Below are 25,250 nucleotides of genomic sequence, written 5' to 3' on the forward strand. Positions count from 1 at the left end.
AGAAAAGCTGAAAATGGAGTCATAAGACCAAATAGAGGACCCATGAATCGGGTGCGCTTCAGCAGCACTGGTTTTTCACCGGTTACAGCACTTTCATTACACTGTCCTAGAGGACCCCGTTAAGGGTAATATTTATTCACAGGGTGATCCAGCACGCCATACCTCCAGCCACGGATACCAGATAACTAGACCACTGAAGAAGGTCCAACTAGGATCGAAATGTCGGGTCGATAGGTTTACTAAAAATGGCTATAGTAATGCATGAAGTATGTGGATCATGAGTCGAAAATTATGATGCCTAATAAATGATACATAATTGCAAAGATATTTCTGTGTGCCGCAATCTTCGCTTCTACAAGTACGACTACCAAGTCCTTGCTGGCACCAGTTAATTTAGTGTGCGGAGCTCCACCACTACGCAGCCCAAGGAGAAGAGGGGCATGGAGTGGGGGAGAGGCTGTGCCAAGAGCCCAAGGAGAAGAGGGGCATGGGGGGGGAGAGGCTGTGCCAAGAGCCCAAGGAGAAGAGGGGCATGGGGGGGGGGGGGAGAGAGGCTGTGCCAAGAGCCCAAGGAGAAGAGGGGCATGGGGGGGGGGGGGGGAGAGAGGCTGTGCCAAGAGCCCAAGGAGAAGAGGGGCATGGGGGGGGGGGGGAGAGAGGCTGTGCCAAGAGCCCAAGGAGAAGAGGGGCATGGGGGGGGGGGGGGGAGAGGCTGTGCCAAGAGCCCAAGGAGAAGAGGGGCATGGAGTGGGGGAGAGGCTGTGCCAAGAGCCCAAGGAGAAGAGGGGCATGGAGTGGGGGGGGGGGGGGAAGAGAGGCTGTGCCAAGAGCCCAAGGAGAAGAGGGGCATGGAGTGGGGGGGGGGGGGAGAGAGAGGCTGTGCCAAGAGCCCAAGGAGAAGAGGGGCATGGGGGGGGGGGGGGGAGGCTGTGCCAAGAGCCCAAGGAGAAGAGGGGCATGGGGGGGGGGGGGGGGAGAGGCTGTGCCAAGAGCCCAAGGAGAAGAGGGGCATGGGGGGGGGGGGGAGAGGCTGTGCCAAGAGCCCAAGGAGAAGAGGGGCATGGGGGGGGGGGGGAAGAGGCTGTGCCAAGAGCCCAAGGAGAAGAGGGGCATGGGGGGGGGGGGGGGAGAGGCTGTGCCAAGAGCCCAAGGAGAAGAGGGGGAGGGGGGGGGGGAGAGGCTGTGCCAAGAGCCCAAGGAGAAGAGGGGCATGGAGTGGGGGAGAGGCTGTGCCAAGAGCCCAAGGAGAAGAGGGGCATGGAGTGGGGGAAAGGCTGTGCCAAGAGCCCAAGGAGAAGAGGGGCATGGGGGGGGGGGGAGATGCTGTGCCAAGAGCCCAAGGAGAAGAGGGGCGGGGGGGGGGGGAGAGGCTGTGCCAAGAGCCCAAGGAGAAGAGGGGCATGGGGGGAGAGGCTGTGCCAAGAGCCCAAAGAGAAGAGGGGCATGGGGGGGGGGGGAAGAGGCTGTGCCAAGAGCCCAAAGAGAAGAGGGGCATGGAGTGGGGGAGAGGCTGTGCCAAGAGCCCAAAGAGAAGAGGGGCATGGGGGGGGGGGGGGGGGAGAGGCTGTGCTAAGACTATACTGTCATCAAAAATCAATAAGGACTAGAAGGATACGAGCAGGTCCATCTAGAAAGTTTTCGCGAACCAGGACACCCATGAAAAGCAGCGGCTTTCTACAGAAACTGCTACAAGTACAGGCTCCAGAGCCACATGACTACAGAGCGCCGCCATCCCATACCACAGTCCACTCTGTACTTCTCGTGCCTGGACTTCATCTGGTCGATCTCCGTCTGCTGCTCCGCCAAAAACCGCTCCAGCTTCCCCTGCACGGCTTTGGGAAGCTTGGCCAACTCGGCCTTCTCCAGCACTTGCTGCAGAACAGCCGCCATCTTGCCGGACGCAGAATAACACAGCTTACAAATGCCGCCGATCGGAGCCCTGAGGGCTGCTGGGAAAAATACGCTTATTCGAACCTTTCACCAATAGGGCGACGGCGTGACGTTTAATGGGAGCGACTTCCTGTACAGCGCAAAGCATCCTGGTAAGTGTAGGCCAGAAGCTAAGTCTGCAAAACGTGTGTAAGGAGGACGTCCTCTGTGAGGATGATGCGACGCCATGTTTCTGAAGACTAAACATTACTGTAGTGGACGGGATGTAATCCAGAAACATGGCGCTGGATGAGAAAAACTGCTGAGCGGAGGCTACGGGTCACGTGACATGATGTGCAGGGCTGCCCTCAGCGATTGGCTGTGAGTCTGCTGAAGTCTACTCTACTCAGCACAGGTAGGTACTGGTAGCCGTGCAGTCAATGAAGTGAGTATGCTGCCATCCCGCACCCCAGGGGTGTGCATTTCCAATATTAAACTGGTGTGGACCTTATGGCTGTGATAGCCACACTGCCATATGGATGCTGTCAGCCTGGATCACCTGCCCCCCTGTACATGCCAACAGTGCCATGGCTGTGATAGCCACACTCCGCCATATGGATGCTGTCAGCCTCCGTCACCCTCCCCCCGTACAAGCCAACAGCGCCATGGCTGTGATAGCCACACTCCGCCATATGGATGCTGTCAGCATGCGTCACCCTCCCCCCGTACAAGCCAACAGCGCCATGGCTGTGATAGCCACACTCCGCCATATGGATGCTGTCAGCCTCCGTCACCCTCCCCCCGTACAAGCCAACAGCGCCATGACTGTGATAGCCACACTTGCCATATGGATGCTGTCAGCCTGGATCACCTGCACCCCTGTACATGCCAACAGCGCCATGGCTGTGATAGCCACACTCCAAGGAGAAGAGGGGCATGGGCCATATGGATGCTGTCAGCATCCGTCACCTGCCCCCCGTACAAGCCAACAGCGCCATGGCTGTGATAGCCACACTTGCCATATGGATGCTGTCAGCATCCGTCATCCTCCCCCCTGTACAAGCCAACAGCGCCATGGCTGTGATAGCCACACTCCGCCATATGGATGCTGTCAGCCTCCGTCACCCTCCCCCCGTACAAGCCAACAGCGCCATGGCTGTGATAGCCACACTCCGCCATATGGCTGCTGTCAACATCCGTCATCCTCCCCCCTGTACAAGCCAACAGCGCCATGGTTGTGATAGCCACACTCCACTATGTGGCTGCTGTCAGCATCCGTCATCCTCCCCCCTGTACAAGCCAACAGCGCCATGGCTGTGATAGCCACACTCCGCCATATGGATGCTGTCAGCATCCGTCACCTGACCCCGTACAAGCCAACAGCGCCATGGCTGTGATAGCCACACTCCACTATGTGGCTGCTGTCATCCTCCGTCATCCTCCCCCCTGTACAAGCCAACAGCGCCATGGCTGTGATAGCCACACTCCGCCATATGGATGCTGTCAGCATCCGTCACCCTCCCCCCGTACAAGCCAACAGCGCCATGGCTGTGATAGCCACACTCCGCCATATGGATGCTGTCAGCCTCCGTCACCTGCCCCCCGTACAAGCCAACAGCGCCATGGCTGTGATAGCCACACTCCGCCATATGGATGCTGTCAGCATCCGTCATCCTCCCCCCTGTACAAGCCAACAGCGCCATGGCTGTGATAGCCACACTCCGCCATATGGATGCTGTCAGCATCCGTCACCTGCCCCCCATACAAGCCAACAGCGCCATGGCTGTGATAGCCACACTCCGCCATATGGATGCTGTCAGCATCCGTCACCTGCCCCCCGTACAAGCCAACAGCGCCATGGTTGTGATAGCCACACTTGCCATATGGATGCTGTCAACATCCATCATCCTCCCCCCTGTACAAGTCAACAGCGCCATGGCTGTGATAGCCACACTCCGCCATATGGATGCTGTCAGCCTCCGTCACCCTCCCCCCTGTACAGGCCAAAAGCGCCATGGCTGTGATAGCCACACTCCGCCATATGGCTGCTGTCAACATCCGTCACCCGCCCCCCCCCTGTTCAAGCCAACAGCGCCATGGCTGTGATAGCCTCACTCCACCATATGGCTGCTGTCAGCCTGCGTTACCCATCCTGTCCAAGCCCCTTTGTGTGTGTATGTGTGTATATATATATATATATATATGTGTGACACAGTTATTTTGGGGGTAGGCAAATACTCTTAAAGGGGTATGCCGGTTGTTAAAAGTTATCCCTTATCCACAGCACAGGGGATAACTACCAGAGCGGTGGGGGTCCTACTGCTGGAATCCCCACCGAGAACGGAGACCCTGTACCCCTTGCAGCCCCCTGAAATGGATTAAGCATGTGTACGTGGCCGCTCCATTCCCTTCTATGGAAAGTTTGGAGATAGCCAAGCGCTGTACTCAGCTATCTCCGGAACTCCCATAATGATGAATGGAGCGGCTCATGCCTGACCAGCCTCTCCCATTTCAGAGGGGCTGCAGGAGGTATGCTCTTGTGATCGTAGGGTCCCTAGCAGTAGGACCCCCACCAATCTGATAGGTTATCCTCTACCCACAGCATACCGGAATACTCCTTTAAGGTTTTTTTACAAACTGATTTACAGCCAATTATCAGGAACTAACTTCCCAATAATTGCCTGATGGTCAGTGGAGATGAAAGCAACATTTCCATGCAGCAGTCTTCTCCACGCCGCCTGTCCCCAGCAGATCTCTGTTTATATATTATGCCCAGAAACCATGATTTTAGGTGCCGGCTGCTGATCAGCGAATGAACAAACCTTCAGGAAGCACTCATCCCAGTAACGGGCCAGATTGTCAGATCTTCCACTTACATTGTGTAGTTAAAGGGGAAAGTATTACTGTGTAATGAAGAGGGCATTTTAGATGAAGCATTACTGCAATATACTTGCAATAATACTGCGGGGGGGGGATTTATTAAATCTGCAGTTTCTAATGTGGTCTCTTTATGTCTGTTGTGGTGGCTTGAGATGGACCAAACCCATTAAGAAGCGCCCACCACTCTTAATAATACTGCCACATCTCAGCAGGTCTGTACACCAGAATCTGAAAGCTGTGCCATCTAGGATCAGGCGTTACTAGCAACATTAATGGGGTGCTGTGCCCCCTCTGTCCTTGACCTTCCCACTTTTAACAAAGGTGGCGAGCCTGGTGGAGAATGAGGCAAAGTCGCACATTTTTGCACAAAGGAGATTTCTTCACAAATGAGGGATTTTTTTGGTGCCACAATTCTGATGCAGGGGTATTTAATCCTCCCCCCCCCCCCCCCCCCCCCCCCCCCCCCCCCCCCCCCCCCCCCCCCCCCCACACACACTGTTAATGAACATTAGGATTTCTTCTCTTTTAGCACCACGATCGGTTCACCTGCATCTAGTGGTGGACTAACATTGGTAGTAGATCTCTGCTGTCTCCCTCCACTGGCGGATTTGGCATTTCTGGGGCCCAAAGCAAAGTTCTGTCTGGGTTTGCCCCATCACCACACTTATCTCTGTCCCGCTGAGACAATCCCAGTACAGCAGAATAAGCTGCACAGTGGGTATGTCTGCCCCGGTTTAGTCTTTTTTTTTTTTTCCAGTTAACCGCTGGTGGATCTCTGGGACATGGTGAAGTTCACTCCTCCCTCCCCTAAGTGCTGGCGTACTAATCTTACGTTGAAGCAAATGAAGTAGCCCAAACACCTTTCATTCATTTTTCCCTATTTCTAAATTTATGAAAACATATAGCTATATCTCTCTAGGCAGTGGAGAAGGGAATTGTGGGGGCATTATGTGAGGGGAATTTACAATGCAGAGGAGGAAGGGGTTAACGAGCTATTTGCAGCTGTATGGCCCAGGATGCATTGATTGATTAGCTGCTGCCCACCCGCAAAAAGGTAAGCAAGTCCTCCAGATATGATGGGAAAACCCCTTTAATATTGGAAAAGTCTCAGGTGAAAAATATGCTGTAGTCATGTTTATCAGGTGTCAGAGGGGGCGCTATACACATAGATCTTGTAGCCATATACTGTATAGATAATACCACCATATACTACACAATTATATACTGAACCCACAAATAAATCCGTACGGACCGCGGTATGGAAAGGGTTAAACGGCTGACATCACAGCACAGATGTCAGCTGTTTATACCAGAGTGTCAGCAATGAATATTCAAGAGGAGGCGGGCGGGGGATTGCGATCCCACCTGCCGCACCGCCTGCAACCCCCCCCCCCCCCTGCACCACCCGCCGGCATAAAATCATCCAGGGGTGCAGGGGGGGGGGGGGGGGTGAAAAATCTATTTTCAGCATATTAAAGTTTCTGATCTCAGAAAGTGCAAAAAGCGCAACAAACCGCAGGTCTGATTTGACCTGCGGTTTGTTGCGATCGCCGACACTGGGGAAGCACAGGACCCCCCCGCGCATTTAGCCGAGGTGCCTGCTCAATGATTTGAGTAGGCACCTTGTTCCGATCACAGCCGGCCGGGCGGCAGTGTTTGGAACAACACATGACGTACCGGTACGTCATGTGTCCTTAAGGACTCGGGAAAAATGCCGTACCGTTACGTCATGTGTCCTTAAGGGGTTAAAACCCATTTAACCCCTTCAGGACCCTGCCATTTTTCACCCAAAGGACCAGGCCATTTTTAGCAAATCTGACGTGTCACTTTATGTGGTAATAACTTTAAACGCTTTTACTTATCCAGGCCTTTGTGAGTTTGTTTTCTCGTCACATACTGTACTTCATGACAGTGGTAAATGAGTAAAAAAAAATCATTTTTATTTATTAAAAAAATACCAAATTTACCCAAAATTTAGAAAATTTTCCAAATTTCCATTTCTCTATTTTTATAATAGATAGTCATACCTCCAAAAATAATTATTACCTTACATTCCCCATATGTCTACTTGTTTGAATCATTTTGAAAATTACATTTTATTTTTTTGGGACGTTAGAAGGCTTGTAAGTTTAGAAGCAAATCTTAAAATTTTTAAGAACATTTCCAATCCCCACTTTTTTTAGGACCAGTTCAGTTATGAAGTCACTTTCTGGGGCTTACATATTAGAAACCACCCATAAATCACACAATTTTAGAAACTTCACCCCTCAAGCTATTCAAAACTGATTTTACAAACTTTTTTAACCCTTTAGATGCCCCACGAGAATTAAATGAAATTGGGAATGAAATTTCACTTTTTTTTAGCATATTTTACATTTGAATCTATTTTTCCTGCAACACATCAAGGGTGAACAGCCAAACAAACCTCAAAATCTATTACCCTGATTCTGGAGTTTACAGACACACCCCACATGTGCTCAAAAACTGAAGTATGGGTGCACAGCAGACTTCACAGTGGAAGGAGCACCATATGGCTTTTGGAAAGCGGATTTAGCTGGAATGGTAATTGGGAGCTATGTCGCATATGAAGACACCCTGAGGTGGCCCTACAGTGGAAACCCCCCAAAAGTGACCCCATTCTAGAAACTACACCCTTTAAAGAATATTTCAAGGTGTGTGGTGAGCACTTTGACCCATCAGGCGTTTCACTGAATTAAACGCTTGGCTGTGAAAATGAATTTATTTTTTATTTTTCCAGAAAAAGTTGCTTTACACCCACATTTTTTACTTTCACAAGGGGTAACAGGACAAAATGCACCCCACATTTTCTTCCCTATTTAACCCCAAATATGCCAACACCCCATATGTGCTCAAAAAATGATGTATGGGTGCATGGCACAGTTCAAAAGGGAGGACAGATTTTGCAAAATTGGCTTTTGGGAGCTATGTCTCATATGAAGACACCCTGAGGTACCCCTAGAGTGGAAACCCCCAAGAAGTGACCCCATTCTGGAAACTACACCCCTCAGGGAATATTTCAAGATGTGTAGTGAGAACTTTGACCCCAAAGGTGATTCATGGAATTGGCTGTGAAAATGAAAATTTACAATTTTTTCCAGAAAAATTTAGTTTAGGCCCAAATATTTTAACTTTCACAAGGAGGAACTGGAGAAAATGCACCCCTGAATTTATTGCCCATTTTCTTCTGATTACAGCAGTATACTGTTATATGCGTACCACAGGGGTCAGAAGGAAAGGAGCACCAAATGGCTTTTGGAAGGCAGATTTCACTGGAATAATTGACAGGCGCCATCTTGCAATTGAACACACCCTGAGGTGGCCCTAGAGTGGAAACCGCCAAAAAGTGACCCCATTCCGGAAACTATACTCCTTAAGGAATATTTCAAGGTGTGTAGTGAGCACTTGGACCCATCAGTCGTTTCACAGAATTAGGAAACGCTTGGCTGTGAAAATGAAAAATGCAATTTTTTTTTCCAGAAAAAGTTGCTTTACACCCCACATTTTGTTCCCCATTTCCCCCTGAATACGCCAACACCCCATATGTGCTAAAAAAAATAACTTATGGGCGCATGGCAGGGCTCTAGAGTCAAACAGCTAAATATGTTTTTTGCAGGCCTGAATAAACAGACATGGACTTTAGGGGCCTGCTTCCCAGCAATGCGGCTCTCAGCCCTTTAGCACGGCACACATCTTTAGATCTCAAAACACAGAGACTCCACAGCTTCCCTGTCAGATGGAGGATAATCCACACCACCTGACAGTGCTGCCTGTGTTTTTATATCCTAAACTAAGACCTAGCCTGGAGCGTGGGGAGTAGCCACCCACCCAACCCATTGGCTACTCCCATAAAGAGCCGTACCGGATCGGCTTTGCATCCATACTAAACAGCAAACATTGTCAATCAGCACTAGTTGCCACTGACACTTGAAACTACCGGCTCTTACCTCACTGAGGCCAGGAACCTTGGTAACACATACCTTCCGTTGATGACAGACCCTTGCACCTTCCTACAGCACCAAAAAAAAGCCCAGATGCTGAGCAGTGAAGTATGGACTGATTAGCACTAGGCGTTCACAGCTTGCACACAGAAAAAGTGGTGCAGAGCAGGAAAAAAAAAGATAAAAGTGACAAAAAAAGTAAAAATTTCTTACATGTACGACGCGGGTCCTCTACGGGTTAAATATTGTATTGTTGTTTACAAATCTCAAATAATGCCAGTATGAAATGCTAAAATATCACTACACTGGCGACTCTTTGGTTGTTAGCCAGATTTTTGGCAAGGCGGAAATGCCAGCCACTGTAGTGCCATGCTTTCCAATGATATGTAATCATATGCATTTTGCTGCTGTACTTTTAAATGGGTTTCCAGGACTGTAATGTTGATGACCTATCCCTAGTGTAGGTCATCAATATCACATCGCTAAGTGCTGAATTACATAGCCGCGCTTCGTCCGGGAAACAGACCATATGTTGGCCGCATCTTCCTAACTGACCGCAAGTCCACTGACCCCAACTGACTGCATCATACTGATTTATGATACAGTCAGTTCCTATCTGATCTGATGACATGATGTGAGTACAGTACAATAGAGCCAGGATCAGGAACTGAGGAAAACACCACACCGAACATAGGAGGGAAAGGGGTGAGGGAATAAGGCCTGGAAACTAGGGAAAGGAGATGGACAACTCCTAGTAAAACCCTAAAAAGAAATCTGACTAACTACCAGTATGAACGGACCCAGAGGTAGGTGAGTTCATACACACAAATATTTAGTGTCCTAATTTACCCTATAGGACCCTGGTACTAATGTCAGGACTGAGACAACCTGTTCCTCCAAAAGGAAGGACGAACAGGAGTCTCCCTCAGGCCTTAATACTAATGACAGGGAAATGCAACACATAAAATAACCCAAACAAAATACAAAAGGGAAAGAAAACACTTAACTTCAAGTGGCTATGGCAGCACCAGGAACTCAGCCGAGATCCACACACCAGCAATCCACAACTCAAACAGAAGCTATAAACCGCATAGCATAGTGGGAGAAACAACAATAAATAGAGAAGGTTAAATGACCACAATAGCCACACCGGGGAAAATAAGATGTGGCAAGCACCAGAAGCAACACAGGCATCATTTGATCCAAACGGAAAACATGTCAGATCAAACCACATGTTGCCAGTCTCACCAATCTCCTGCCACCTGTCACGGGAACGTCCGTGACACTGACTGTATCATGAAGCATTATGATGCAGTCAATTTGGGTCAAGGAAGCTGCAGTTGGCCTGGAATATGCAGCTGACACTCGGACCATGTTTTCTGTACTGAGTGTGGTCGTGTGAATCAGCATTAAAGGGGTATTCCTTTTAGAGATAGTTATCCCCTATTCACAGGATAACTATTCGAACGGTGGAGACCTTACTGCTGGGTGCCCCCACGATCACGAGAACGGGGGCCTGGTACCCCGTGGAGCCCCCATGAAATAGGTCATAGCAGCTGGCCAGAAATGGGCACTGCCAATCCATTCATTTCTATGGGAGTGCTGTACTTGGACTATCTCTGTTAGGGGATAAGTTTATCTAACTGGAATACCCATTTAAAGGGGTATTCCCATCTTCATAATCCTATTTAATTAAATTATTTATCCCCCAATGAACTATTTTCTAAATATATCTTATTAAAAAAAATCGCACTCATCTCTTTAAAATATAATTTTAATGATCCATTGTTTATGCAAGCTGCCCATGGATACGGCCACCGCTCGCCAGCCGCATCCATGGGCCACGCTTGCGCATTCTTATCTGTTGTGCTGCTGCGGCCGGCCTCCTCACTGACACTGTGTGCGCGCACGTCGCCGGCCGCGCATGCGCGGATCCATATTCTTTTGAGCCGCGGCTAATATAGTTCTGCGCATGCCGAACACTTTGTGCAGGGAAGAGACAGTGCGGACATCGTCGGAGGACATAAGCGGTGGGTGAGTATTATTTCTATGTGCAATGGGGGCTGATGGAGGCACTTGGTGGGCTAATGGAGGCACTTGGTGGGCTAATGGAGGCACTTGGGGGGCTAATGGAGGCACTTGGGGGGCTAATGGAGACACTTGGGGGGGCTAATGGAGGCACTTGGGGCTGATGGAGGCACAATGGGGGCTGATGGAGGCACAATGGGGGCTGATGGAGGCACTTGGCTGATGGAGGCACTTGGGGGGGCTGATGGAGGCACTTGGGGGGGCTGATGGAGGCACAATGGGGCTGATGGAGGCACAATGGGGGCTGATGGAGGCAATTGGGCTAATGGAGGCACTTGGGGGGGCTGATGGAGGCACTGGGGGGGGCTGATGGAGGCACTGGGGGGGGGGCTGATGTAGGCACTGGGGGGGGCTGATGGAGGCACTGGGGGGGGGCTGATGGAGGCACTGGGGGGGGCTGATGGAGGCACTGGGGGGGGCTGATGGAGGCACTGGGGGGGGGCTGATGGAGGCACTGGGGGGGGGCTGATGGAGGCACAATGGGGGCTGATGGAGGCACAAGGGGGGCTGATGGAGGCACTTGGGCTGATGGAGCCATATGGGGGGCTGTTTGAGGCATATGGGGCCTGATGGATGTAGCAGGCTGAATATGCTGCTGTTCAGCCATTGTTCTAGTGGGGAAGGGAATAGACTGATGTAGCAGAGCTGAATACGCTGCTGTTCAGAAACAGTTCTAATGGGGAAAGGAATAGACAGATGTAGCAGAGCTGTATATGAAGCTTTTCAGACACAGTGCTAGTGGGGGAGTAAAATAAAGATGTAGCAGGGCTGTATAGGAAGCCATTCAGCCAAAGTGATGTTAGGGGACTGGAGAAGACACATGTAGCTGAGCTGTATATGCATCTATAAAGATACATAGTGTAAGGTTTATACACAACTGGAGTACAGCTGTAATAGAAACAAATCTGCATCAGTGCTGGTGGGTGGGGGTTGGTCAAGCTTTTGAGCTAATGTATAATATGGAATTATAGTTTTTGATGCATAGAATGGGTTTGTAAAAGATCAGACTGAGATTTTGTGTGTAGAACTGCAGAACAGCCACGTGTTACTGTACACTGAGCTCACTTCACATGGCTCTCTGACGATTCCCCAGCAGGGGGAGGGGCCTCACAGTCACTGCAGGCTGCCAGACTGATGAGTCATACTCTTCACATGAACTAGCACGCAAGGACTGAGTTCTCAGTGTGATGTCATAAGGAGGTGTGGCCGGCCTTCACTCTAGCTGCCTAAGCCCGCCCAGCCTTAGCAGCAAAAAAACCAGGAAGTTAACAGCTAGCTGGCAGCAATTGAGGATGAAGTAGCAAGATGGGAATACCCCTTTAACCACCTCCGGACCGCCTAACGCAGGATCGCGTTCCGGAGGTGGCAGCCCTGCGCAGAGTCACGCATATATGTGTCATCTCGCGAGACGCGAGATTTCCTGTGAACGCGCGCACACAGGCGCGCGCGCGCTCACAGGAACGGAAGGTAAGAGAGTTGATCTCCAGCCTGCCAGCGGCGATCGTTCGCTGGCAGGCTGGAGATGTGTTTTTTTTAACCCCTAACAGGTATATTAGACGCTGTTTTGATAACAGCGTCTAATATACCTGCTACCTGGTCCTCTGGTGGTCCCCTTTGTTTGGATCGACCACCAGAGGACACAGGTAGCTCAGTAAAGTAGCACCAAGCACCACTACACTACACTACACCCCCCCCCGGTCACTTATTAACCCCTTATTAGCCCCTGATCACCCCATATAGACTCCCTGATCACCCCCCTGTCATTGATTACCCCCCTGTCATTGATTACCCCCCTGTAAAGCTCCATTCAGACGTCCGCATGATTTTTACGGATCCACTGATAGATGGATCGGATCCGCAAAACGCATCCGGACGTCTGAATGAAGCCTTACAGGGGCGTGATCAATGACTGTGGTGATCACCCCATATAGACTCCCTGATCAGCCCCCTGTCATTGATTACCCCCCTGTCATTGATTACCCCCCTGTAAAGCTCCATTCAGACGTCCGCATGATTTTTACGGATCCACTGATAGATGGATCGGATCCGCAAAACGCATCCGGACGTCTGAATGAAGCCTTACAGGGGCATGATCAATGACTGTGGTGATCACCCCATATAGACTCCCTGATCACCCCCCTGTAAAGCTCCATTCAGATGTCCGCATGATTTTTACGGATGCACTGATAGATGGATCGGATCCGCAAAACGCATCCGGACGTCTGAATGAAGCCTTACAGGGGCATGATCAATGACTGTGGTGATCACCCCATATAGACTCCCTGATCACCCCCCTGTCATTGATTACACCCCTGTCATTGATCACCCCCCTGTAAAGCTCCATTCAGATGTCCGCATGATTTTTACGGATGCACTGATAGATGGATCGGATCCGCAAAACGCATCCGGACGTCTGAATGAAGCCTTACAGGGGCGTGATCAATGACTGTGGTGATCACCCCCCTGTCATTGATTACCCCCCTGTAAAGCTCCATTCAGATGTCCGCATGATTTTTACGGATGCACTGATAGATGGATCGGATCCGCAAAACGCATACGGACGTCTGAATGAAGCCTTACAGGGGCGTGATCAATGACTGTGGTTATCACCCCATATAGACTCCCTGATCACCCCCCTGTCATTGATTACACCCCTGTCATTGATCAACCCCCTGTAAAGCTCCATTCAGATGTCCGCATGATTTTTACGGATCCACTGATAGATGGATCGGATCCGCAAAACGCATACGGACGTCTGAATGAAGCCTTACAGGGGCGTGATCAATGACTGTGGTGATCACCCCATTTAGACTCCCTGATCACCCCCCTGTCATTGATCACCCCCCTGTCATTGATTACCCCCCTGTAAAGCTCCATTCAGATGTCCGCATGATTTTTACGGATGCACTGATAGATGGATCGGATCCGCAAAACGCATACGGACGTCTGAATGGAGCCCTACAGGGGCATGATCAATGACTGTGGTTATCACCCCATATAGACTCCCTGATCACCCCCCTGTCATTGATCAACCCCCTGTCATTGATCAACCCCCTGTCATTGATCAACCCCCTGTCATTGATCAACCCCCTGTCATTGATCAACCCCCCTGTCATTGATCACCCCCCTGTCATTGATCACCCCTCTGTAAGGCTCCATTCAGACATTTTTTTGGCCCAAGTTAGCGGAATTATTATTTTTTTTTTCTTACAAAGTCTCATATTCCACTAACTTGTGTCAAAAAATAAAATCTCACATGAACTCACCATACCCCTCACGGAAACCAAATGCGTAAAATTTTTTAGACATTTATATTCCAGACTTCTTCTCACGCTTTAGGGCCCCTAGAATGCCAGGGCAGTATAAATACCCCACATGTGACCCCATTTCGGAAAGAAGACACCCCCAGGTATTCCGTAAGGGGCATATTGAGTCCATGAAAGATTGAAATTTTTGTCCCAAGTTAGCGGAACGGGAGACTTTGTGAGAAAAAAATTAAAAATATCAATTTCCGCTAACTTGTGCCAAAAAAAAAAAATTTCGATGAACTCGCCATGCCCCTCATTGAATACCTTGGGGTGTCTTCTTTCCAAAATGGGGTCACATGTGGGGTATTTATACTGCCCTGGCATTCTAGGGGCCCCAAAGCGTGAGAAGAAGTCTGGTATCCAAATGTCTAAAAATGCCCTCCTAAAAGGAATTTGGGCACCTTTGCGCATCTAGGCTGCAAAAAAGTGTCACACATCTGGTATCGCCGTACTCAGGAGAAGTTGGGGAATGTGTTTTGGGGTGTCATTTTACATATACCCATGCTGGGTGAGAGAAATATCTTGGTCAAATGCCAACTTTGTATAAAAAAATGGGAAAAGTTGTCTTTTGCCAAGATATTTCTCTCACCCAGCAAGGGTATATGTAAAATGACACACCAAAACACATTCCCCAACTTCTCCTGAATACGGCGATACCACATGTGTGACACTTTTTTGCAGCCTAGGTGGGCAAAGGGGCCCATATTCCAAAGAGCACCTTTAGGATTTCACAGGTCATTTACCTACTTACCACACATTAGGGCCCATGGAAAATGCCAGGGCAGTATAACTACCCCACAAGTGACCCCATTTTGGAAAGAAGACACCCCAAGGTATTCCGTGAGGGGCATGGCGAGTTCCTAGAATTTTTTATTTTTTGTCACAAGTTAGTGGAAAATGCTGATTTTTTTTTTTTTCATACAAAGTCTCATATTCCACTAACTTGTGACAAAAAATAAAAACTTCCATGAACTCACTATGCCCATCAGCGAATACCTTGGGGTCTCTTCTTTCCAAAATGGGGTCACTTGTGGGGTAGTTATACTGCCCTGGCATTCTAGGGGCCCAAATGTGTGGTAAGGAGTTTGAAATCAAATTCTGTAAAAAATGACCTGTGAAATCCGAAAGGTGCTCTTTGGAATATGGGCCCCTTTGCCCACCTAGGCTGCAAATAAGTGTCACACATCTGGTATCCCCGTACTCAGGAGAAGGTGGGGAATGTGTTTTGGGGTGTCATTTTACATATACCCCTGCTGGGTGAGAGAAATATCTTGGCAAAAGACAACTTTTCCCATTTTTTTATACAAAGTTGGCATTTGACCAAGATATTTATCTCACCCAGCATGGGTATATGTAAAAAGACACCCCAAAACACATTCCTCAACTTCTCCTGAATACAGAGATACCAGATGTGTGACACTTTTTTGCAGCCTAGGTGGGCAAAGGGGCCCATATTCCAAAGAGCACCTTTCGGATTTCACAGGTCATTTTTTACAGAATTTGATTTCAAACTCCTTACCACACATTCGGGCCCCTAGAATGCCAGGGCAGTATAACTACACCACAAGTGACCCCATTTTGGAAAGAAGAGACCCCAAGGTATTCGCTGATGGGCATAGTGAGTTCATGGAAGTTTTTATTTTTTGTCACAAGTTAGTGGAATATGAGACTTTGTATGAAAAAAAAAAAAAAAATCATCATTTTCCACTAACTTGTGACAAAAAATAAAAAATTCTAGGAACTTGCCATGCCCCTCACGGAATACCTTGGGGTGTCTTCTTTCCAAAATGGGGTCACTTGTGGGGTAGTTATACTGCCCTGGCATTCTAGGGGCCCAAATGTGTGGTAAGGAGTTTGAAATCAAATTCTGTAAAAAATGACCTGTGAAATCCGAAAGGTGCTCTTTGGAATATGGGCCCCTTTGCCCACCTAGGCTGCAAAAAAGTGTCACACATCTGGTATTGCCGTACTCAGGAGAAGGTGGGGAATGTGTTTTGGGGTGTCATTTTACATATACCCATGCTGGGTGAGAGAAATATCTTGGCAAAAGACAACTTTTCCCATTTTTTTATACAACGTTGGCATTTGACCAAGATATTTATCTCACCCAGCATGGGTATATGTAAAAAGACACCCCAAAACACATTCCTCAACTTCTCCTGAATACGGAGATACCAGATGTGTGACACTTTTTTGCAGCCTAGGTGGGCAAAGGGGCCCATATTCCAAAGAGCACCTTTCGGATTTCACAGGTCATTTTTTACAGAATTTGATTTCAAACTCCTTACCACACATTTGGGCCCCTAGAATGCCAGGGCAGTATAACTACCCCACAAGTGACCCCATTTTGGAAAGAAGAGACCCCAAGGTATTTCATGATGGGCATAGTGAGTTCATAGAAGTTTTTATTTTTTGTCACAAGTTAGTGGAATATGAGACTTTGTAAGGAAAAAAAAATAAAAAATCATCATTTTCCGCTAACTTGTGACAAAAAATAAAAAGTTCTATGAACTCACTATGCCCATCAGCGAATACCTTAGGGTGTGTACTTTCCGAAATGGGGTCATTTGTGGGGTGTTTGTACTGTCTGGCCATTGTAGAACCTCAGGAAACATGACAGGTGCTCAGAAAGTCAGAGCTGCTTCAAAAAGCGGAAATTCACATTTTTGTACCATAGTTTGTAAACGCTATAACTTTTACCCAAACCATTTTTTTTTTACCCAAACATTTTTTTTTTATCAAAGACATGTAGAACTATAAATTTAGAGCAAAATTTCTATATGGATCTCGTTTTTTTTTGCAAAATTTTACAACTGAAAGTGAAAAATGTCATTTTTTTGCAAAAAAATCGTTAAATTTCGATTAATAACAAAAAAAGTAAAAATGTCAGCAGCAATGAAATACCACCAAATGAAAGCTCTATTAGTGAGAAGAAAAGGAGGTAAAATTCATTTGGGTGGTAAGTTGCATGACCGAGCAATAAACGGTGAAAGTAGTGTAGGTCAGAAGTGTAAAAAGTGGCCTGGTCTTTCAGGGTGTTTAAGCACTGGGGGCTGAAGTGGTTAAGGGCTCATCTACATGATTGTTGGCTGTTTTGCGGTTAAATAATTGCAGATCCACAATACATGGATACAAACCTTGTGCATCACACATTTTGTGGAACAGCCGGCTCCTAATATAACAGTCCTATCCTTGTCCGTAATGCGCACGGAATGGACGTGCGGATATTCGCTTCTTTTGGGGTCTCATCAGCGTTCCAGATGGCAAAATGGTCGCCAATGCGCCTTAAAATTAGCACATGGCAACAAGACTTTTTAGCCGCGCTGTAGCTGAATATTGCGGCGGGCCTTGGGAGCCAATAATTCCAGCAGCACAGGGGAGAAGGAAGCAGTCTCTCCCTCCCCGCTGCTGCCACTGCCACCATGATAAGACAGAGGGGAATAGGAGGGAGGGGCTGTGGCTACTGCACCACCAATGATGTTAACTCACCCATTAATTCAAATACAGGAGGTGGGTGCTAGCTGCAGAATCACATAGCCGGCACCCGACCTCCATGACAGGGCGCTGCGATTCGCTGTAGTTAGCCCCTCAGGTTAACTGCTGCGGATCGCAGCTACCTCTCATGGAGATTGGGTGCCGGCTATGTGATTCTGCAGCCAGCACCAGCCTCCTGTATTTGAATTAAAGGGTTTCTACCACCACATTTTGACCTAATTAGCTGTCTGACACTAGCGATCTGCTAGTGTCTGCTGTACCTAACCATGCTATTGTAATTCCTTTCTCTGCAGCGGTTACCCTAAAAAACGTAGTTTTATTGGTATACAAATGAGCCTCTAGGTGCTATGGGGGCGTCTTTTCAGCACCTAGAGGCTCCGTCTACTCACCATGTCTGCCGCCCAGCTCGTCCCTCCAGCCCGCCCATCTCCTCTAGATTGACATCCTCCATCGCGGCCGAATTCTCGCGCCTGCGCCGTGTGTGTCTGTATTCGGCGCAGTGAATGTCAGACCGCTCCCTGCGCCGGCATCTCCACTGCGCCTGCGCATCACCACTGCTTGAGGCCGGGCGTCGTCTGTTACTGGGAGCACTCTGACGTCATCGGCGCAGGCGCAGTGGAGATGCCAGCGCAGGGAGTGGTCCGACAGTCACTGCGCCGAATACAGACGCACACGGTGCAGGCGCAAGAATTCGGCCTCGATGGATGCAACGAAGGCTGTCAATCTAGAGGAGATGGGCGGGCTGGAGGGACGAGCTGGGCGGCAGGCATGGTGAGTGGACAGAGCCTCTAGGTGCTGAAAAGACGCCCCCATAGCACCTAGAGGCTCATTTGCATAGCAATAAAAGTTTGTTTTTTAGAGTAACCGCTGCAGAGAAAGGTATTACAATAGCATGGTTAGGTACAGCAGACACTAGCAGATCGCTAGTGTCAGACAGCTAATTAGGTCAAAATGTGGTGGTAGAAACCCTTTAATGGGTGAGTTAACATCATTGGTGGTGCAGTAGCCACAGCCCCTCCCTCCTATTCCCCTCTGTCTTATCATGGTGGCAGCGGCTAATAGTTAGTAAATAAAATGTGTAAAAAAAACACAAACACCAAAATATTAAGTATAAATCGCCCCCTTTCCCAATTTTACTTATAAAATATATAAAAAATAAATAAACATATTACATATATCCACGTCCGAAGGAAATATCTCTTATGCGGTGAATGTCGTAAAAGAAAAAAAAAATTATAATCGTGTCACCCCCAAAAAATTACTCCTGACCGTTGTGCACATCTGATCTGCAACTACAGGAAACGTTTGGTTGAAGTTATTGCTGCCAAAGGAGGTTCAACCAGTTATTAAATCCAAGGGTTCACATACTTTTTCCACCAGCACTGTGAATGTTTACATGGTGTGTTCAATAAAAACATGGTAACATTTAATTCTTTGTGTATTAGTTTAAGCAGACTGTGATTGTCTATTGTTGTGACTTAGGGCTCTTTCACACTTGCGTTCATTTCTTCCGGCATAGAGTTCCGTCGTCGGGGCTCTATGCCGGAAGAATCCTGATCAGTTTTATCCTAATGCATTCTGAATGGAGAGAAATCCGTTCAGGATGCCTTCAGTTCCGGATTGGAACGTTTTTTTGGCCGGAGAAAATACCGCAGCATGCTGCGCTTTTTGCTCCGGCCAAGAATCCGGAACACTTGCCGCAAGGCCGGATCCGGAATTAATGCCCATTGAAAGGCATTTATCCGGATCCGGCCTTAAGCTAAACGTCTTTTCGGCGCATTGCCGGATCCGACGTTTAGCTTTTTCTGAATGGTTACCATGGCTGCCAAGACGCTAAAGTCCTGGCAGCCATGGTAAAGTGTAGTGGGGAGCAGTATAATTACCGTCCGTGCGGCTCCCCGGGCGCTCCAGAGTGACGTCAGGGCGCCCCACGCGCATGGATGACGTGATCGCATGGACACGTCATCTATGCGCATGGGGCGCTCTGACGTCATTCTGGAGCGCCCCGGGAGCCGCACGGACTGTAAGTATACCGCTCCCCCGCTCCTACTATGGCAACCAGGACTTTAATAGCGTCCTGGCTGCCATAGTAACACTGAACGCATTTTGAAGACGGATCCGTCTTCAAATGCTTTCAGTTCACTTGCGTTTTTCCGGGGCCGGCGTGTAATTCCGGCAAATGGAGTACACGCCGGATCCGGACAACGCAAGTGTGAAAGAGCCCTTAGATTAAGATCAGATTTGTGCAGACCAATTTGTGCAGAAATCCATATCATTCCAAAGGGTTCACATACTTTTTCTTGCAACTGTATATTTTCAATTTGGCAACTAAAAATTTAATTTGGCTCCTAAATTTTTCAGTTTAGGAGCCATTGGCTCCTTTTTATTTATTTTTAGTCTGGAGCACTGTTCATTGTAGTGAATGGGTCCACATCCAACCTGCAAAAAATGAGTATCGGATGTGGACACACACCAAGTTCATGTGTATGAGCCCTAAGTGTCCAACTCCAGCCACCTGCACAGTTCAACAGTTTGAATAGGTTTGTGAACTCTACAACAGGGATGCTCCATCTGTTACAAAACTACAACTCCCAGCATGCTCAGACGGCTTACAGCTATCAGGGCATGTTGGGAGTTTTCCAACAGCTGAAGGGCCGCATGTTGGGCATCCCTGTTCTAGAACATGCATCGAAACAGCACAACTCTGTATGCTGGGTAGTTGTTGTGAATGGTACTACAGCTGTGGGAAACCGTCCCAGAAAACTCCTTTAATAATTTATATTGTCCATTGTAGAGATCTATAAAACGAGACTAGATGATATCGTTTCATCATGGGGAGAACTTACTATGTAGATGAAGCAGTGGAAAAATATTTCACAAAGATTATTCAACAAGAAAAGTCTTATGTGTCTGGACTCCTTATAGGACATGTAAGTATAACTGCTGAAATATAATCACTTTGTATGAAAGCTGGACTACGATACTAGCATCTATCAGCTACCCAGAGGCTGCACTGACTGGTAACTTCAGGGGATGTTTGGGTTTCTTTCAACATGAAGAACAATTTTCTTATAAAACATTTTGTCCATATATGACTGTCTGGGGTATAATAGTTTCTCATCAGTATCTTTGGGTGACACAGACAAGACCATGGGTATAGCTGCTGCCACTAGAAGGGGAACACTAAGCAAAAAAATCTAATTTTTCGTTACTGTAAAATCCCTCTCTCGTCTCGTTCATTGGGGGACATAGCAAAGACCTTGGTATAGCTGCTGCCACTAGGAGGCGGACACTAAGCAAAAAGTGTTAACTCCTCCCACCGGCCATACCCCTCCTGCAAGCACTGAGCTAATTAGTTTGTATGGAAGTAGTAGGAGAAAAAAATATTAGTAATAAGACAAAAAAAGAAACTATGCAACAAACAACATATCTGATCCAAAGGGGAAAAACCCCAACAAGGATAACATGCAGGGTTCACCAAAAATCCAGTTTTCTTGTCCGTGTCATTGGAGGAAACAGCAAAGAGCTTGGGATGTTCTAGAGTAGTCCCCATGGGTGGGAAGACAAGAATTCACTGTAGTAGCGTGAGTGCTGTCAATGCACTGCCGCTTGCAGCACCCTGTGACCAAGAGCTGCATTGGAGAATGCAAAGGTGTGGACCCTATAGAACTTCTTGAACATGTGTAGGAAGGACAAGGTAGCTGCCCTGCACACTTGTATAGGGGAGACCTTGTATTCAATATGTGAGAGAGAATCTAAATCGCACATCCTCATTACTATGCTTTTGATATAACTTAACAGTTTTAAATTTCAGCATGATAAAACATGGCTATACAGCACTATTATCAATCTATTGGTATGCACTATTAGGAGGCATTAGTATACAGTTTGATCAAAGAGCATAGGCCCACTTACCACGACAAGGTTGCCTCTTCAAGTGGGGACCTACTCTAACTTTGGCGCGGCACTGTGCGGCGACTATCGTGCCCCCACACCGCTCTAGCAGGCAATGGGACCCAGCAGCCACACAGCGCCCTCACTGTGCGGCAAAGCCACCTAGGCCCTGGGCCCCATCACTCCACCAGCACAGCACAAAAGCAGCGACGGCCACCGTCCAGCACCGCATAATGTGAACAAGTGCAAAGAGCTCACCTGTTCATAGCCTCTCAGGAACACCAACTGAGAGGGGGAGACCTTGTGCCTAACCGCCTAAGAGGCACTAACTATCTGGTGGAATGGGCCGTAACCTAATTGGGCGGCGCTCTGCTTTTGGAACAATAAGTTTCACTGATAGACAACCTGTTCCAGCCACTGATAGTGGACTTGGCGACCACTATACTGCGCCGATGCCTGTCATAAAAAGGGGGAAAGCTGCAGTTATCCAGAACTAAATTGAGGTCGCATGGAGGGGTAGGCTGTGGGTACGCAGGTACCAGTCGCGTAACTCCCTGGATAAAGGTACGGACTGCTTAGATGGAAGCCAAGGGGCTTTGAAACAAGATGGAAAGGGCCGAAAGCTGGCTTTTGAGTGAGCTTAGGGCCAACCCCAAATCGAGATATTCCTGGTGAAAGATGAAAATGGGAGGAATAGAAAAGCGAAGGGCATGAAAGTGTTGGCCCTCACAACAGCAAAAGAAAGATCTCGAAGTGCGATTAATATATCTTGGAGGAGTTTGGCTTCCTAGCCCTTATCATTGTGCGAATCACCGGATCCGAAAACCCAAAATCCATTAGGATTGTGGTTTAAACCACCAAGCCTTCAAATGAAGTGTGTCTGAATGCGTGTAGAAGATCAGACCTTGTAAAAAAAGATCCTTTGTGGGAGGTAGTGGCCATGGGGAATCCACCAGCAGATTTACCGAATTGGTGTACCACGACTGCCTGAGCTAATCCGGAGCAATGGCGATTACAGGACACCTTCTGCTCAGAGCTTCTTGAGGAACCTGAGGAGCAATGGCAGTTGGGAGAATTTGTACAGGAGCCTGAACCCATGTCAGGGAATCACCACGGCGTCTCTCTCTATCGCTCGGGGGACTCAGGATTAGGCCATGTAGCGTGTCAACTTGTTCAGCCTGGAAGCTATCAGGTTAACGTCCAGTCTTCCCCATCTGTTGCAGAGTTTGTCAAAGATGTCCGGATGGAGGGACCATTCTCTGAGGCCTATGTGTTCCCTGCTCAGGAAATCTGCTATCCAGTTGTCCACTCCCGGAATGTGGACCGCTCACAGAGTTGGAACTGTCTTCTCCACCAGCTTCCATTGACGCCACCATGAGACCTAGAGTTCGCATACATTTGCAAACCAGGATTGGATGAGGTGGCAGAAGTGCCTTGACTGCTTTCCTGAGAGATTGCTGTTTCTTCGGGGGAAGAAGGGCCTTTGCTGTCTGTGTGTCCAAAGGCATGCCCAGAAAGGTGATGGAGGTGGATGGATAGATGATTTTTTTGTGGTTGACAATCCAACCGAAGCGGACCAGGGTGTCCAGCACAATGTGAGTGTTTTCCAAGTTGGTCTTCAGGGTGGGCTCCTTGATTAGGATGTCGACCAGGTGAGGGATAGCTTTTATCCCCCTGGCATGAAGAATGTCGATGACTGGTGCCAGAATCTTTGTGAAGACCCTGGGAGCAGTCACCATGCCGAAGGGCAGGGCCACAAACTGGTAGTGATCCTCCAATTTGGCGAAGTGCAGGAATCTCTGGTGAGGGCAGATACGCATCTGATGTCCACTGAGGACTGAAATTCCCCTTTCTCCATGGAGGCCATCACTGATTTCAAGAATTCCCTCCTGAAGCGGTGAGCTTTGACAAACTGGTTGAGGCTCTAGAAATCTATACCAGCCTTGCGGAACTATCCTTCTTTGGAACAACAAAAACGTTTCAATAAAAACTCTGATAACGTTCTTCTGATGGAACTGGGACAATTACTCTCTGAGCCAGGATGTCCTGAATTGTGAACAACAGTTCGGAAGCTCAAGTTGGGTTGTTTGGGGGGAACCGACCTGAAGAACCGATGGGGGGGGGCTGTGCCCAAACTCTATCTTGTAACCGGATTTAATTACTTTGCGGACTCCAAATGTCCTCGAAGGACCATAGATGCCCCCCCGCCCATGCCGAAGTATGTTTACTGGAGCCGGTCTGGGCTCTTGGGCACCAAATCGGTCACGGTTTAAACCAGGCATCCTCAAACTGCGGTCCTCCAGCTGTTGCAAAACTACAACTCCCAGCATGCCCGAACAGCCTACAGGTATCAGCCTACAGCAGCGCATTGTGGGAGTTGTAGTTTTACAACAGCTGGAGGGCCGCAGTTTGAGGATGCCTGGTTTAAACGATGGCCTCTTTTTTCTCTTGGACTTGTCTTCTAGAGGAAGAGCCTGAGCTGGAACTGAGGCTAAAGGAAATCACAATCTAGGTCCTCGGTAAGATCTGGACCGTGAAGGCTTAATCTGGGAATCAAGTGCTGCCTGCCCAGTTTTTCAGCCAAAGACTCCTACGAATGGCCACAGACATAGCTGATGCTCTCGCCACCATCCTAGCCTGTACAATGTGGTCTGCTAGCTCTGACAATTCTTCCTGGGAAGTACCGGCTAGTAGGCCCTAGTTAAGTTCCCCCACCCAGTCATTCATGCAGTAGACTCATCAGTCTCTCGCCTATGCAAGCACACCACCTGTCATGCCCTGCTCTGACTATGTGCGGAGGTCGGCCAGAATAGCAGCACGTGTTTAGTTTTTTGTTTTGTTTTGGAGTCGTGCTAGATTCGCCTCCCTTCAGGTGCACTGGGTGGGGTCATTGGTTTAAATCTCACTCATTCCCAGTGTTCTGTGCGGGTTATAGAAATCAGTCTGGCCTTGGAAGCAAGGAAGGAAGGATTGTCTGTTCCAGCTCAGATAAGATAAGTTTGGTTTCTGTTTTTGTTGTTTGCTGTCTAGGTTGTTTGTGTGTCGTCTGTCCCCTCCAGGTTCTGAGGGAGCAGGCTGTCCCTATTCCCCTTTCACCATCTCAGGGATTCTAGGGTATTTTCAGCCCAGGCACGAGGACACATTATTCCTACCTTCAAGGTCTGAATGTGGGCTTAGCAGTGTAGGGAGAGAAGTCAGGGATTTGCTAGGAGGTGACCTTTCCCCAGCTTCTCGCCTAGAAACTTGTTTTTTGGTTTATCTGTGTATCTGAGATCCCGTCCGCCGTGACATTATAACCCGCCAATATTTTGACTGTGATTGCTCAGCGGTTTTGTGATGGCGTCAATTGATGCGTTAGTTGACCGCATGCAGGGGCTATCCCTAGAGGTTGCGGAGCTACGTAATTCGGTCACACGGTGTCAGAGTGCTCTGGCATCAGGTGCAGGTCAAATTTGTGGGGAGTCTAAAGTAGTTCTTCCTGATAGATTTGCAGGGGGTACGGATGACTTTATCCGTTTTAGAGAGTCATGCAAATTGTATTTTCGGCTGCGTCCATCGTCGTCAGGTGATGAAAGTCAGAGGATAGGTATAATCATTTCTCTGCTTAAAGGGGACGCGCAATCCTGGGCCTTTTCTCTGCCGCCCGGTTCTCGGGCCCTCCGGTCAGTGGAAGAATTTTTTAAGGCCCTGGGATTAATCTACGATGACCCAGATCGGGTCTCGATGGCGGAATCGAAATTACGTAATTTATTACAGG

General features: G+C 48.5%; 2 protein-coding genes across 6 annotated transcripts in view; one reads left to right on the forward strand and one right to left on the reverse strand.

The window, feature by feature from the left end:
• The window catches only part of TPR (translocated promoter region, nuclear basket protein), a 213,965-nt gene extending 211,979 nt beyond the window's left edge, over positions 1–1,986 (reverse strand). Inside the window, exon 1 of one of the 2 annotated variants that reach the window (XM_040408451.1) lies at positions 1,740–1,890. In XM_040408451.1, coding sequence (XP_040264385.1) covers positions 1,740–1,890 — 151 coding nt within the window. Of the gene's footprint in view, positions 1–1,739 lie in introns of both variants that reach the window. The other variant, XM_040408450.1, reaches the window with a different exon arrangement.
• Positions 1,987–2,153: 167 nt separating this feature from the next.
• ODR4 (odr-4 GPCR localization factor homolog) overlaps positions 2,154–25,250 on the forward strand; it is a 115,869-nt gene continuing 92,772 nt past the window's right edge. The window contains exons 1-2 of one of the 4 annotated variants that reach the window (XM_040408452.1): positions 2,154–2,284; positions 20,394–20,529. In XM_040408452.1, coding sequence (XP_040264386.1) covers positions 20,431–20,529 — 99 coding nt within the window. In that variant the 5' untranslated portion in view covers positions 2,154–2,284; positions 20,394–20,430. Of the gene's footprint in view, positions 2,315–5,129; positions 5,174–20,393; positions 20,530–25,250 lie in introns of those variants that run through there. The other 3 variants (XM_040408454.1, XM_040408455.1, XM_040408456.1) reach the window with 3 other exon arrangements.

This window comes from Bufo bufo, chromosome 9, assembly GCF_905171765.1.
Source record: "Bufo bufo chromosome 9, aBufBuf1.1, whole genome shotgun sequence".
Taxonomy (NCBI): Eukaryota; Metazoa; Chordata; class Amphibia; order Anura; family Bufonidae; genus Bufo; species Bufo bufo.